Source organism: Gymnogyps californianus, chromosome Z (genome assembly GCF_018139145.2).
Source record: "Gymnogyps californianus isolate 813 chromosome Z, ASM1813914v2, whole genome shotgun sequence".
Classification (NCBI taxonomy): Eukaryota; Metazoa; Chordata; class Aves; order Accipitriformes; family Cathartidae; genus Gymnogyps; species Gymnogyps californianus.
In genome coordinates, this window is record NC_059500.1 from 11,066,527 (window position 1) to 11,080,490 (window position 13,964).

The 13,964-nt window shown below is 46.4% G+C and overlaps 1 protein-coding gene across 2 annotated transcripts; it reads right to left on the minus strand.

Annotated features, from left to right (window-relative positions):
* Window positions 1–4,804: 4,804 nt before the first annotated feature.
* LOC127027601 (thioredoxin) lies at window positions 4,805–13,417 on the minus strand. 2 transcript variants are annotated; one of them, XM_050913394.1, is made up of 5 exons: window positions 13,313–13,417; window positions 8,200–8,304; window positions 7,457–7,516; window positions 6,598–6,663; window positions 4,805–5,034 (listed from the first exon to the last, which is right to left on the minus strand). In XM_050913394.1, the coding sequence occupies exons 1-5, from the start codon at window positions 13,334–13,336 to the stop codon at window positions 4,972–4,974; spliced, it is 318 nt and encodes a 105-aa protein (XP_050769351.1). In that variant the 5' UTR covers window positions 13,337–13,417; the 3' UTR covers window positions 4,805–4,971. The 2 variants fall into 2 exon arrangements, with proteins under 2 accessions (XP_050769351.1, XP_050769350.1); XM_050913393.1 differs by lacking the exon at window positions 13,313–13,417 and adding an exon at window positions 9,606–9,740.
* Window positions 13,418–13,964: the final 547 nt, after the last annotated feature.

Below are 13,964 nucleotides of genomic sequence, written 5' to 3' on the forward strand. Positions count from 1 at the left end.
TGGATGTGCTTCCCCGACATCTCCACAAAACTTTTTCAAGGTCCTCAAACTCATGTAGTTGATCCTTACCAAATCTGGAGGCATCTGGCTGGGTGTGCTCCTCACCTGCGTGAAACCTCCACTGAAAATAAGGATGCCACAGTATGGTTCAACCTCCACTCAGCTAGACTGAGTACAGCACCCGCTGCCTCCCCAGAGGTCACTGTCAGACTCTTCTTCCTGCCATAGTTTTGTGCTTGGTCTTCTGACTGAGGAAGACCTACACAGATAAAGGTTTCAGCAGCTAGGGTAGAGTTGGTATACAGTTACTGTTTCAGATGAAGAGCAGAAACTCCATGCCATGGCCAGGCCACTGCTAAGCCTGGTGCCCTCTCAGTCCTGCACTGCCTGTTGTCAGCGTGTCAATGCATTAGCTTTACATGGGAAGGTTTTGGTAGTGGGGGGGGCTGCAGGGGTCTCTTCTGTGAGAAGACACCAGAAGCTGCCACCACATCAGACAGAGCCAGTGACAGCCAGCTCCAAGAGGGACCCACCGCTGGCCAAAGCTGAGCCCTCTATGATAATGTATTTGAGAAAGGGTAAAAAAAAAAGCTACACAACAGCAGCAGGGAGAGAGGAACAAGAGTGTGTGAGAGGCACAACTCCGCAGACACCAAGGTCAGTGAAGAAGGAGGGGGAGGAGGTGCTCCAGGTGCCGGAGCAGAGATTCCCCTGCAGCCCATGGGGAAGACCATGGTGAGGCAGGCTGTGCCCCTGCACCCATGGAGGTCCACGGTGGAGCAGATATCCACCTGCAGCCCGTGGAGGACCCCACACCAGAGCAGGTGGATGCATCCAAAGGAAGCTGCAGCCCATGGACAGCCCACACAGGAACTGCCTCCTGGCAGGACTTCTGGCATGTGGAGAGGAACCCATGCTGGAGCAGGTTTTCTGGCAGGACCTGTGGACCATGGGGAACCCACGCTGGAACAGTCCATTCCCAAAGGACTGTATCCCATGGACCTCACACTGGAGCAGGGGAAGAGCATGAAGAGGAAGGAGCAGCAGAGATGACATGTTATGAACTGACCACAACCCCCATCCCCCTGCACTACTCAGGAGTAGGGAGGTAGAATTGAGCCTGGGAAGAAGGGAGAGGTAGGGGAAGTTGTTTACAGATTTGTTATTATCCTACTCTGTTTAATTGTAATAAGTTAATTTCCCCAAGTTGAGTCTGTTTTGCCTGTGACTAATTGGCAAGTGATCTCCCTGTCCTTACCTCAAGCCACAAGCTTTTCTGTCATTCTCTCCCTGTCCTGCTGAGGAGGGGAGTAATAAGAGGGGCTTGGTGGGCACCTAGCAGCTAGCCAAAGTCAACCCACCAGTACCTCCCACCCCTCACCAAGGGCTGGGGACCAGCACTACAGAGTTAGTCTAGCCAGGATTTCACCAGCATATTCCTCAAGCCAATTCCCTGGGTGGCTGAAAGTTGCATGTCATAGAGCACAGCACAGAGGAGCTGCTACGCCACAGTTTGCTGGCATTGCTAAAACAACAGAAGTTGTTTTTTGTCCTTGCTAGATCCAGCTAGTTTTGATGAATTAAGAGTAAGAATTCAAACATTAGAATAATTACAAATACTCTTATTGGAATCATTTGGGGGGAAATCCAAGTTTAACTTCATTCAGGTCAAGGAAAGAATGAAAAGCAGATGGTTAACTGAAGTTAGGCTGACTGCTGCAAGAGAAGATGTGGAAGAGATGTGCAGGTGGTTAAGAGAATCCTTCCCCAAGTGCACAACAGCAGTTTCAGAACACATGGATGGAGTTAAGGAGCATCACTATTTCACACACAGTTCCCTTGTCCACTCACTGTGACCCCTTGGTCCTCCCTTTCATGATAGATGGTCCTCTCTCATTAAGCCTAGTTATTCCAGCCATGTGTTGCAATTGCTGTGCTTGAGGAAGTACTTCTCTTCCTGTTGGGCAGCCCACTGTAAGAAAGCAAGCTATGTGACAGCCTGCAGACAAAACCATCTTGCTCTACTGGTCTGACAGCAAGGCACAGACCCCAGCCATTCCATAGCCAAATGAAACAGACTGCAGTCATTACCTGAGGGGAGGAGAACTTCTTCCTGAAGCCCTTACTCCCAGATGAAACCTTTCTATGTTGTTTCTTCTCTGCCATATACATCAAGTTTCTTCCATTCAAACCACTTCCCTCTTAAAGGCATCTTTTCAGATCACTGGATCAAAGCAGTCAGTTCTGTTCATGCAAACAGCAAGTCACAGTTCAATGAAAGAGTGACTCTGCTGCACTACTGTCTGGCATATGGCAATACTGGTCTCACTCAGTCACATGAAAAACAAGCAAGCAAAAAAATGCACCCACTGAGCTCTCCATGGTATTAGTTCACACCCATGTGGCAGGGCATATGGCTCAAGTTTTTAGCAAGGCTACTTGTACCCATTCCATTTAGGGTAGAACATTTATTTGCTCTATCTAGGCTTTGTTAGAGGCCAAAACCCCATGTTCTTGCCTGTTGGAAGACTCAGTCCAGTTCCCGTCCTCAACTGGGGTTCTCTCCTCCCAGCAGGGGCACTGTTGCTGTAGGAACCGAGACTCCTTACATCTCAGCTAGGTATAGCCATTAGGTTTTGCTTTTCATCACCCATAATGACAACGACCAACTTCAAACACTCAAATTCTGGCATAACTACACATTTGAAGATAATACGCTTGCTGGTTCCTTTAAAGGGAAAGTTTACCTAACACACACATCCTCACTGCGTATTCCTCAAAGAGCCAAGCCTTAAAGAACACCTCCTTTCAAATAAGGCTATGCAAGTTATTTTCATCCCACTATGCCTACATGCCAGTTCTCACAACAGGAAGATACTGCAGCACAGGAAGATGAAGGCTCACTGCACTTTAACAACTGCTTTGCACCCCCAGTTTCAGCACAAGAGTTATTCCAGCCTTTCTGATCTTTCCCAGTCCTATCTTCAATTTCCAGTCACTTGTCACCTGGATCTTTCAAGGCTACTGCAGAGTGGCATCTTATTAAGGGAGTAAACAAAGTATTAAGCCAAACAACACATGAGCAGCATTTCCCATTAACTGCACCTTTCCCCTGCTGTAATAGGCAACAACCTGGTCTGGCCTCACCTCAGCAGAAATACTGTATGTTGCAGCACATCTTAGTAGCTTCCTTATTTCTTAAAGATGAAGCTGGCTGTTAGGGGCTCCTACGGAACTTCACCTGGACTTTTCACCACGGATTTTTCAAACCTTTCTTGCTCCCAGCTACTGCCCAGAGGGAATAAGCAGGCCACCCAGAACTGCTTTTAAAAGCAATGCTTGTTTGCAGACGGTGTGATGTTAATGGCGCATTCTTGTTCCAGCTTCATTTTATTCTCTCCCCACAAGTCTGTCCATGGCACCACTTGGGGTGGTGATTTCCCACTTACCTGTGTGAGCAGTCTTTTAAATACACAGCTGCACTCCTCTCAGTCAAATGGCCAGAGCTGCACAGAAAACATTTCGCATGTCCTTCTCATTGCATAATCACAACCTAGAGCTTACATCCAAGAAGATCCTTGACAGCTCATCCTCAGCTAAATGGTGTGGTCACTTCTCGCACTAGAAAAATCTTGTTTCAAATAGGGAACATATGCAGCAAGCTGTTGAAGGCCCCCAGTCCTCAAGAGCCAGGAAATTCATGCATGCTTGTGAAATGACTGTAAGGCTGAGTCACACATGAGCTCCCTACCACAAAGACAAGAGGCTCACTCATTCCACATTGTCTGCATACGTAGCAGGAATTCTTCCTTTTTCATCAGTGATACTCAATGAGCAGCACAGCTCACCTAGCCCTAACCCAAGCATTAAGCATAGCTGCTAGCTACAGCCCTGCTTCCTTATTGACTGAATGCTTATCCAGGACAACACCCAAGCCAGCAAGAAAGCCATTTTGATATGGTGGAAAAACACAGCAGTTCTCATCAGTAACTCTGGGAAGAGTAGTTGAACAGTATACAGAGGCTGGCAGGTCTGCATTAATCTAGACAACCCGATGCAGGTTTGGAGGACTGCACAGTCCAGTTTACTGTCCAGCACAAAGAAGTGTCCAGAGCATTCCAAGAATGCAGTAGTGCAGTCCAATGAAGATGACAAGAACACATAAATCTAAATTATCTTGGGGCTTAAGACACTGAGTTTTACCTCCTCAGTCATTTGTTCCAGACTATTGCCTAGGAACAAAGCAGCCCAACTCAGAAACTAAACATACTTTGCTACTAATAGAACCAGAAGGTACACCAATGGCAAGGCAAAACTGAAAAGGCAAAAAGGCAGCAGCTCCAAGCCCTACCTAACACTTTCATGGTAGGATTGGTGTTACATTGGGATGTTTAATACACAGCCAAGTCTTAGCTTTGAAATTTGTCAAGCTTCATTTTAGACTTCAAAAGAATCTTTTGCTAAAAAGAGGTAATAGAAGAACAAACCTATCCTACCCAGTGACCATCCTCTTTTCTACAACTCCTAAACTCCCCTTTCTGTATCTGGAAGCCAGACTGCCACTCTTCAGATTATAGCCTGGTGACTACCACCTAAGTAAGGTGGCAGCAGACTTCTCCTAAAGCAACTATCATTGCCATCCCATGCAACACAATTTTCCACTGCCAGCAATAACCCAGTAACAGATCAGGTTGCATTTGACAAGAGTCTTTGTATCCAGACAGTACTCCTTTAACACAGCAAAAACTGACATCTTGATGACATTATGAAATTCCTCACATCTTCCTCCAAACACAGGGCAATATCCAGAAGTGAAGGATTTACACTTTATTGTACTCATTTACATAGATCAAGAGGATAGTTTCCACCACTTAACCTAGCTAGCTTGTTTTGATTTTTTTTTAAAGTAGAAAAGTTACAGGCTATAATTTAGCCTAAGCAGTCATGCTTCAATGTCTCCATGGCTGGAGATTAGACTAGATTTTTAATGGTCTCTTCCAGCTTCTCTTTATTGGCCCCAGAGAACTCCTGCACCTGTAAAGAGAGATTGATTTTTAGAACTGTTGCATTCCACGCTTCATAACATTAGTTGCATAGCATCCAGACACAGATACATCTATTCAACTCCGCTGCAACTAAAATTTTTTCACCCCCAGAACAGGGAATATTTTGCAGATGTTCATCTATTCATCTCCCACTCAACTCACACAAAAATTGTGACAACAGTCTATCCAGAATCACTTCCAGACTACCATTGCTGGAGCCTTCTACATGCAAATCAAGGGAAAAGACAGTTGATCCTGAACCAATGCTGTGTAAGACTCAAATAAAGACTTGAAGAGACTCTGGAGGTCACTGCACAGCAGAGGTAGCTCAGAGTTACCTTGGGTTGCTCAGGACCCTTACCAATCAAATTCTGGAAGGATTGCCCCAAATGACCTGTCCCTGAGCCTGGCTTCTCCTGCGAGAATTGTCCTTGTTGCAACTTACACAGCAGAAAGACAAAAGCAACATTCACATCTAAAAACAGCAGCTCTGTCTTCCAGTACCTACAGGGCTACAAGGTACAGAGCAGACTACACTACAGGCCATGAAATTGATTGCTTGATACTCATGTGGCCAGAGAACTGCCAAGGTCACCCAAAATAAAAAGCCACACAACATGGTCAAGCTTATCACCTTCACACACTGTCACATCATAATCACAATTCTTCCAATTACATTATGAAGCTGTGGAAGTTTACCCTGAGAAGACTGTCAAAGGTTCATTATTAGTCATGATTTGGCCACATATTGAATTGAACTGAAGGTGACCCAACATCTGACAGTCGCTTTTCAAGGCACAATCCCCTTGCCTTCAGCCATGAAACTTCCATCCAGGCATTGTTTTACTCTAGAAAAGCCTACCTTCAGCTTGCTTGGCAAACTAAAAGCCCGAGAGAACACATTTAGTTCAGCAGTTCTTTAGTTCAGGCAGACAGCCATTCACAACTACCCTGCACAGGCAGCCCGCTATGCTGTCACAGTATGGTCTGCATCCCATCTCATCCACCTCTTGGCAGAGCAGGCACAAGAGGTCTGTTCAGTCTTCTGACAGGGACAGGACCTCCACTTCACAGGTTACACAGCCCCTATGTAAAAGCATCCAAGCAGTTGTTTCAGCTGTGTGTATATTCAACCACGTGTTAGGGGCTTCCATAGGCACATACAGTCATGTCTCTGCTTCAACATGAGCTGCATCCAGAGAACAAATACTAACCAAGATCAGTAAAAAGCAGGGTGCTAGGCAGACAGACTAGCAGTCTTAACCCAGACATCTAACCCCACTAATCTCTCATTAAACTCTGCCTGTAAGACTGACCTGTGACATTAACTCAGTTCACTACCTGTGAATAGTATTTGCTTCATCAGTTAACTGCTGGTCCATGTTACATTTGCTGCGGCACTAAGATGAACTTGCTAGCTCTCAGGAGTGTCTTAATGCCAGTGGTGCCCCAGACACATTATGAAGAGAAAGCAGGCTATGTAGTCTAACATTCCCAGTCTTCTTTCAAGTGTTTAGCTTGCCTGCTCCAGTTCCAAAAGAGTAGAGCCTACCTTCTTTCCATTCTTGTAGAACTGGAATGTTGGCATGCACTTCACATCGCAGTGTGTAGCAACATCCTGGAAGAGACAGAAAACAGTCTTCAGCTGTGCATGTCTGAATGATGTTAAATTTAGAACCCACTAGCTGCCTTTTGTTTACATGATAGGGCAAAGCTATTACTGCTCAAAATGAAGCAAAAGCACTTCTGGTAGTCCATCACTAGCAAAAACAGTGCAGTGTTAACATCTCCCTGAAGTAAGCCTGAAAGATCCTCCCTTCAGCATTTAATTCATGCAACAGCAAAGACACATTTACTATACCTGTACTCCATTTGGAAAAAACAGACCTCTGCATTAAAACAGAGATGACTATTTGTAAGGCTCAAGAGCCCTACAGCAACTCTTGTGTTTCAACCTTACTTTGTTCAATTGTACATTGCTGGAACTGCTATACAGCAAACATTTTATTGCACTTAAGACATGGAAGGGGAAACTGTGCCAAGAGCAGTGGAGAGACCAGATGGATCACCAGACAGTTGTGAGCCATTAGTTTTAGGGAAGATTGCATCAAAGCAGCTTAAGGCCGCAGACTAACACTCCCTCCCAAAGCAGAGGGTCAGTGTTCCCAAGTTATCTAACACGTGCCATAGGGCTTCAAGTGTGCAGATAACCAAGGCAGTTTGTTCTGTTCAGGTGTCCTCTAAAAATTCATTCTTTCCCGTGTAAGTGCTAAACCCCTATCTCTGCTTCTCAAAGTTGCAGTAATCTCGTTTTGTTTCAGCATCTGCAAGGACATTTTTAAAAGAGTTCTTCATTGTCACTTGTGTGAAACTCATTAGCTGCCCTTTCTCAGCATTACCCTGGACCATACCTGGGCATCATCCACGTCAATTTCGATGAACACCACATCACCATACTTCTCACACAAACTCTAGAATGAAATAAGAAACTATGCAGTTAGTGTTCCAGGAAAGCTTGCTTTTAAAAGACACATTCACATAAATTGTAAGGCTGGTGCTGCTTACCCCTCCAGTGAAGCCTTCCTTGTTACCTTAAAGCAACTATTTTACTGACCAGAGCAAAAATTTTATTTTCTGCTCCAACACCTGGAAGAGTCTGTTGAAACTTGTTCAAATGTACTCCCCACAGAGAAGACTCAAATATTCCAAGACATAGGTGAAAGGCCTTCTCTTACAGGCTTCAGCTGATCACAAAAAGATGCTACAGCCTATCTCATACTTTACCAGGAGATAACATTGCCACTTAAACACAGCTGGAGTGATTACAATAACTGTGTACAGAAGGATAAGCATTGTTTCCACTCTATATCCCACCTCTTGAGGCAATGCAACTGTTAGGTCCCTGTAGACCCGAGATGCATGTAAGCATTAGGATAGCAGAAGTTAAACCACATTTGAGCTCCCAGCTATGTCAAAGGTCAGTATATTTAACTCAAGTCTCAAAGTAGATACTTCTGTGACTTCTCCCTTTTGCAAAAAATGCTGGCAATCACATGTGGTAAAAGGAAGTTTCCGCCATGTTATTGTCAAGCAACACAAAAATATTTTTATATACTTTAATACAGTTGCCAATAAAAACAGAAAGGCTACTTACGTGGAAAAAGGGCTTGATCATTTTGCATGGTCCACACCACGTGGCAGAGAAATCAACTACTACAAGCTTCCCACCAGCAGATTTCAGTTCTGCCTCAAATTCAGACTATAAAAAAAAGAATTGAACACATTAATGATTTTCCCCCTCCTTTCCAAAATAATTTAGACTAATCCCAAAGCTAGCTTGCTCTCAGCCTTAACATACTAACCATTTTGGTAGCTCTTTAAACACTTCACTTAACTGGGGTAGCTGTACCATCAGGTAAGTGCTTCAGTATGAATTGCTTTCATCAGTGCTAGCATCAGCCAGTGTCTTACGACTCTAATTAGAAAAGACCACAATGCTCAGTCACCCCAACTCACTGAACTATAGAAACATAAGCTAGAAATTCATCTAGCCTACAATCCTCAACTCTGGCAGGTCTGTTTAGTGTTACCCCCTGAATGTGATTCTTATAGTTTTTAATAATCCATCTTCTCATTTCTGTCTTGGCAGAAAGACTTCCATTTTCTTCTGGGACAGACCTTCCTCTGCACAATTTGAAAAAGGACACAAACCTTCCTACACTCCTCCAGTTTGATGCCTTTTCCAAACAATGGCTAACATCAAAATGATGTTGTGTTGTTTCCTCTACAGCGTGTTTTCTAAAGCAACCTCATAGGATAGTTATTTCACTTACTTTGCCAAGTGAACCCACATGTAACATCACTAGCCAAAGCGATGTTACACATACAGACTACACAAGTAACACCCAACACTTTACAGCTTCGAGTCTGTTTGTTGCACTGAGTCACACCAATCATTTTTGGACAACGTTCTTTGGAATTTAGAGCTCCTTACATGCCATTAACCATGTTTTCTGGTCAAAAAGTGAATGTTTTAGCAGAACTGAAAGACATTAAAAGCAATACTTGCATGCTAGCAAGATGCAAACTATCTCAGGCAGAAGCAGAAAATGCTAACCAGCTACTTCCTGACGGTGTCTTTTCCAAAGCAAGTACAAGCCACTTCAACATTCCTTAACTTCGTTATCATGGCAATGCAAGCTTCAGGAGAGCTGTTAATATAAACTTCATTTCAGATTATGCATATGAAAGATAGCTGCTTTACTCTCCCCCCACTTAACAGACCAGAACATTAGACTTCTGTCAGCAACAGCTAACTGAAAGCAATACAGTTAATGCCACATGTACACAGTGGTCGGTTTTGCAGTGCAGGAGTTAAGTAATTAATGCCAGCTTCTGCAATCAGCCACAGTAAGTTGAGACTTGATTCTAATAAGCTATTCCCCCCCCATTAAAGAATGCCATGCAGGTGAGGAGCCAAGAGTGCACACAAACTGGTCATGAGTATATTTAACAAGCAAGCAGAGGGTCCTGCACCAGCATTCTTATGTATAAACCTACGTGAAAGTCTTCATAACTTCCTGTAACTTCAAATACACTCGGCATTACATCTCCCTGTTAATAAGACATTTTCCCTCCCAATGTAGCTATCTTCAGAAGCGCAGCCTCCACATGTTGAGTTCTTCCATCCTTGCATCTTGGATATTCAGAGTCTACTCTGCTGTAAGATCAGTAGCTAACACTCCACACCACCTACTCTCAGTCTGAAAGAGATGGGAACAGTAAGTTTTCCTGTCTCTCCACATTCCCCCACCCCATACTGACACAGTATGCATTCCTGCACCCCAATCCCAAAAGCACCCCATTCCCACCAACAAAGTTCAATGTCCCTGTACACAGAAATCCATGCTAGCTGCTCCCTGCAATACTTACACCCCAAGTTCCTCAGTCAAGCCTCACTCCTCCCCACCTTCAAATCCTACAGCTTGGTTTTTGGTATAGCTTCTCACACCTCTGCACTGTAACATCACAGCTCTTTACCAATTCCACTTCCTGCACCTGCCAGTTAGACCATCCTCTTACCCTTAAGTTTTCTGTCCAGCTGCATAATTACTGTATTCTGCAAAAGGACGTCCAGCCCTGGGATGTGTTCATCATATGGCCACACACCTCAGGTTTGCTATTGCACAGAACAAAGGGAAAGTGGGAGGCCATGATACCTACAGTTGGTCACACACCATACACCATTGGAGACCTGGTCTTGACTACAATCAGGTGTTACCCTGCAAGTTATCACTAGTAGCCACTAAAATTGCTGTGGGAGAGTAAAAAGAGATGCAGAGTCCAAAGGTGCTTACTCTTGCAAGTTAAAAGGTATTGAACCATGGAGAAGTCCTGAAAGTTCTCCCAGAGAGCTAATTTCCCTGGATGAAGGAAGACAGTTCTGGGGGCAAACAAGCTACTCGACCTGTCCGATTGACTTCCATAGTTGTCTGTCTTGTTAACTGTGAAGTGATAAGCTTTCACATAACCAAATTATTTTTGTTACAACCTCCCTGAGCACATGCAAGACCTCATTTTGATTGTATTGTTCTCCAGCAGAAAAGCACATGCTGCATTCAACAAATACATTGGTAGCAGGTCTCTGTTTCCAAGGGCCAAGTAAGAGAAAAGGCTCTAGTAACAAAAGCCTCTAGTGCAGCAGGGATTCCCAGCACCACGTAATACCTCAAAATGGAGGCTACAGACCAAGGACAGTGCTGAAAGGAGTCTACTGCTCTCAGCAACAGATAAGATAGCTTTAATCAAATCTGCCAGATGGTGTGGACCTTAGTTGTAAACACGATTTCCAACACATATCAAGTCACCCTTGAACTTGGATCATCAGCTGACTGCCAATGGTTACTACATAATTTAGTGGTTTGGTTTTTTTAATACAGAAGCTAGCATAAACAGACTGAAGGTTCAACTGCCTGAACTCCCTAGCAGACACCACTTCTAAAACTACCATCTGCATCTGAAGTTGCAAGTTTTCAGTATTTGTTCTGACTCAAATAATAGAGAGGCAGCTAGTGTAAAGAGGAAAGCTTTGGCAACATCAGCTTTTTAACAGTTTATATACCCCATTAGCTTCTGCTATAAAAGGCATTATGTCCCATAGTCAAACCCTGTTACAAGTTACATGAGTCACCCATCTCAAGACCACATACTTAAACCAACTGAAGTACTGCTCCTTCTGTCCACTAGTGGGGACATGAAAGGGACCAGTAAAGCACTCAAAATAGCCCATCTTCAGAAGCTAGTCAGTTTCTGAATAGGTGTGTTAGGAAAGGAGCCACATCTAGCTAGCTGTCATGTTCACATTCCTTTACAGATGTCACTCACAGAAGCTTTTGCAGGTAGCGGAGAAGGGGCTTTCCTCTTTGTATCAGAGAGGAATACAAATCTGCTTTACTGAAAAACAGAATGAATCCAGAAATCCGAGTTGCACTGTACCTGAATACTCTGGGTGTTGCTGATGTTAAAATCTTGTTGTCAGCGTGACTGTTGAGTCCATGCTCTCCATGGATGAGCAACAACACTATGCTTTAACTACAGCAGACTATTAATCAATGCTCATAGCTGGGAGGATAGTGGAAGCCTAGTCCACTTGAAGTTAGAGCAGGCTCTTACTTCAAAGCCAGGTTTATTGACTCTATTTTTAAGCTGTTCCAGCCTATATCAAAAACCTCAAACCTTACTCAAGAAGTTTGCCCCTTCTGTCCCTCCATAAACAGAGAAGGGGGAAGGGGGAGAGATGCAAACCAAAATAAGAATTTCAGGTTGAACTCACACACCATTCCATCTCCAGGACCAGAATGACAAGGCATTTCATTCATCTTAACTTTAAGGAGCTTTCTGCATTCACAGGTATTTAAGCTGTGGTCACAAAAATTAGTATGCTTATGTGTCAGATGTTAACACCTTAGCAGTCCAACGGAGGAAGTCTGCCATGCTCTTAATTTATACAGTGAACTGACTACAGAAGAGCATAGCCTAGAAGACAAACTCGGACGCCATACAGCATCACTCATAGGCTCCTCACAATCAGATCAAGCTGACACTTCAACCAAATTTCAAGTTCAAAATGCAAGACTAGCCCAACATGATTTTCCCTGAAATGAAGAGCTCACTAAGTTTGCACAGAGCATTTTTTTGAGATTTGGGTTCACAAGTTACAGCTAACAAATACTCTATTGTTGTCTATCAACCACGTCAGCTGCTGTGCACAAGACCACATACTATTTCATCACCAGCAGAGTATTCTCCATGCGTTGGTCTAGGCTTTATTACTATTCTGTATCACAAAGCCACATACATGTTTGTATTCACAGAACCATACAAACAATGAGGTGCCGCATTAATGCGCTGAACAAGTCAGCACCATAATAAGGGAAAAACTTCTTATGCCAGCAACTCCTGTTATTTAAAGTACAGGAAAGGGCTCTAGTAATTCCTTTCAAGTCAAGAAAACTGGATTCATGTTTTCCATTAACTCCTATCCAGAAGCACACCAGAAGTTAGGCCACTAAGTAAGTCGCCTGGTCCCCCATACATCAGCAGTATGTAAAGTAAGCTGGGACTTCTAAGTTAGGGTACCGCAGTACCCTGCTATCAGCTTGAGAAATAAAACATGACATTCCCTTAAGATTTTAAAGGGAGATGAGCAACAATGTGTCACAACATGAAATTACATCATCTCCTTTCTCATTCCGACTATCTGAAGCCTTAGGTCGTACAGTTATTTGTTCCCTCCCTTTGGTCTAAGCGAGTCCTCCCTTCAGTTTCCCCCCTTTCCCCGCGGCAGCGGTGAAGCAGGCTCGTCCTGCCCCGGCAGCCCCGGGACCCAGACCGTGTCCTCGGCGCACACGGGCTCTCACCCGCCAACCTCCGCGGGCCATGTCCTCACCGGGGTCCACGGCGGCCCGCCGAGGCGCACCTGTTCGCCTGAGCTTCTCCCGGCGGCCGGGACCGCCGCAGGCGGCCCAGCAGGCCCGCTCCCTCCCCTCCCACCGGGGAGGCGATGCTCTCACCTCGCCGCCCTCCTCTCCCTTCTCACGGCGAAAGGACGGGGCCGCGCCGCCCAAGGCGGACGAAGGAACACGGTACCCACCCCGGGCTCCCCGGCGGAGGAGGCCGCCCCGCCGGCCGCAGCCACCTGGCCGGGAGGGTGGGGTAAGGCCGGCCCCGCGTGGCGCCAACGGCCGCCACGCGCCTAACGGACTCACCAGGCTGCCCACACTCTTCACCATGGCGACGGCGCGGGGTCGGCGGGGCGACGGCTAAACGGCAAGAAGGCGGCCACGGGCCTCGTTCCCCGCGCTCTCCGCTGCTCCGCCGGGCTCAGCGCTCTTCCACCACCGCCCCGGCGCCCCCCTTATATGCCCGTCGCCGCGCCGCGCCGCGCCGCGCATGCGCGGCCCCCTCCCCTTCCCCGCCCCATGGCGCGAGTCTCGGATTCCCCCGGGCGCGGGTGACGCCACGAGGCGCGCGCGGGGGGGGGGGGGGGGGGGCGGTATGGCTGGCGCGCCCGGCACCCAGCACTCACACCCAGCACCGGGCCGGGCAGTGGCGGGGGCTGCGGGGGGAGCCGGGGGTTCGGCGGCGGCCGCGGCAGCGGCCTGACACCCCCCCCCACCCCGCCCGCCCGGCGGAGCGCCGGAGCGGCGGCGTACGTGGGGAGGGCGGGCGTTGCATCCCTGCCGGCTGCCGGGGAGAAGCGACAACAGCAAAAGAAAGCCGAGCGACTCGGGGAAAAAGTGCTGTGTAACGATGAGCAGGAAGTATTTCGGAGGCAGCGTCGCTAGCCCGGCGCGCACGATTTCCCTCCTCCTCCTGCCCCTCCGCAGAGCCGGGCTCTCTGTTGCGGCGCCCTGCTCG

Bases quoted from the DNA above. Each gene is read 5' to 3' on its own strand.
- LOC127027601 (XM_050913393.1), bottom strand. From the start codon at position 9,650: ATGCCGAGTGTATTTGAAGTTACAGGAAGTTATGAAGACTTTCAC. The intron at 8,305-9,605 runs GTAGGTTTATAC...TTTTTTTTATAG, and splicing joins GAAGTTATGAAGACTTTCAC to TCTGAATTTGAGGCAGAACT. The intron at 6,664-7,456 runs GTATGGTCCAGG...TGTCTCTTCCAG, and splicing joins TTGACGTGGATGATGCCCAG to GATGTTGCTACACACTGCGA.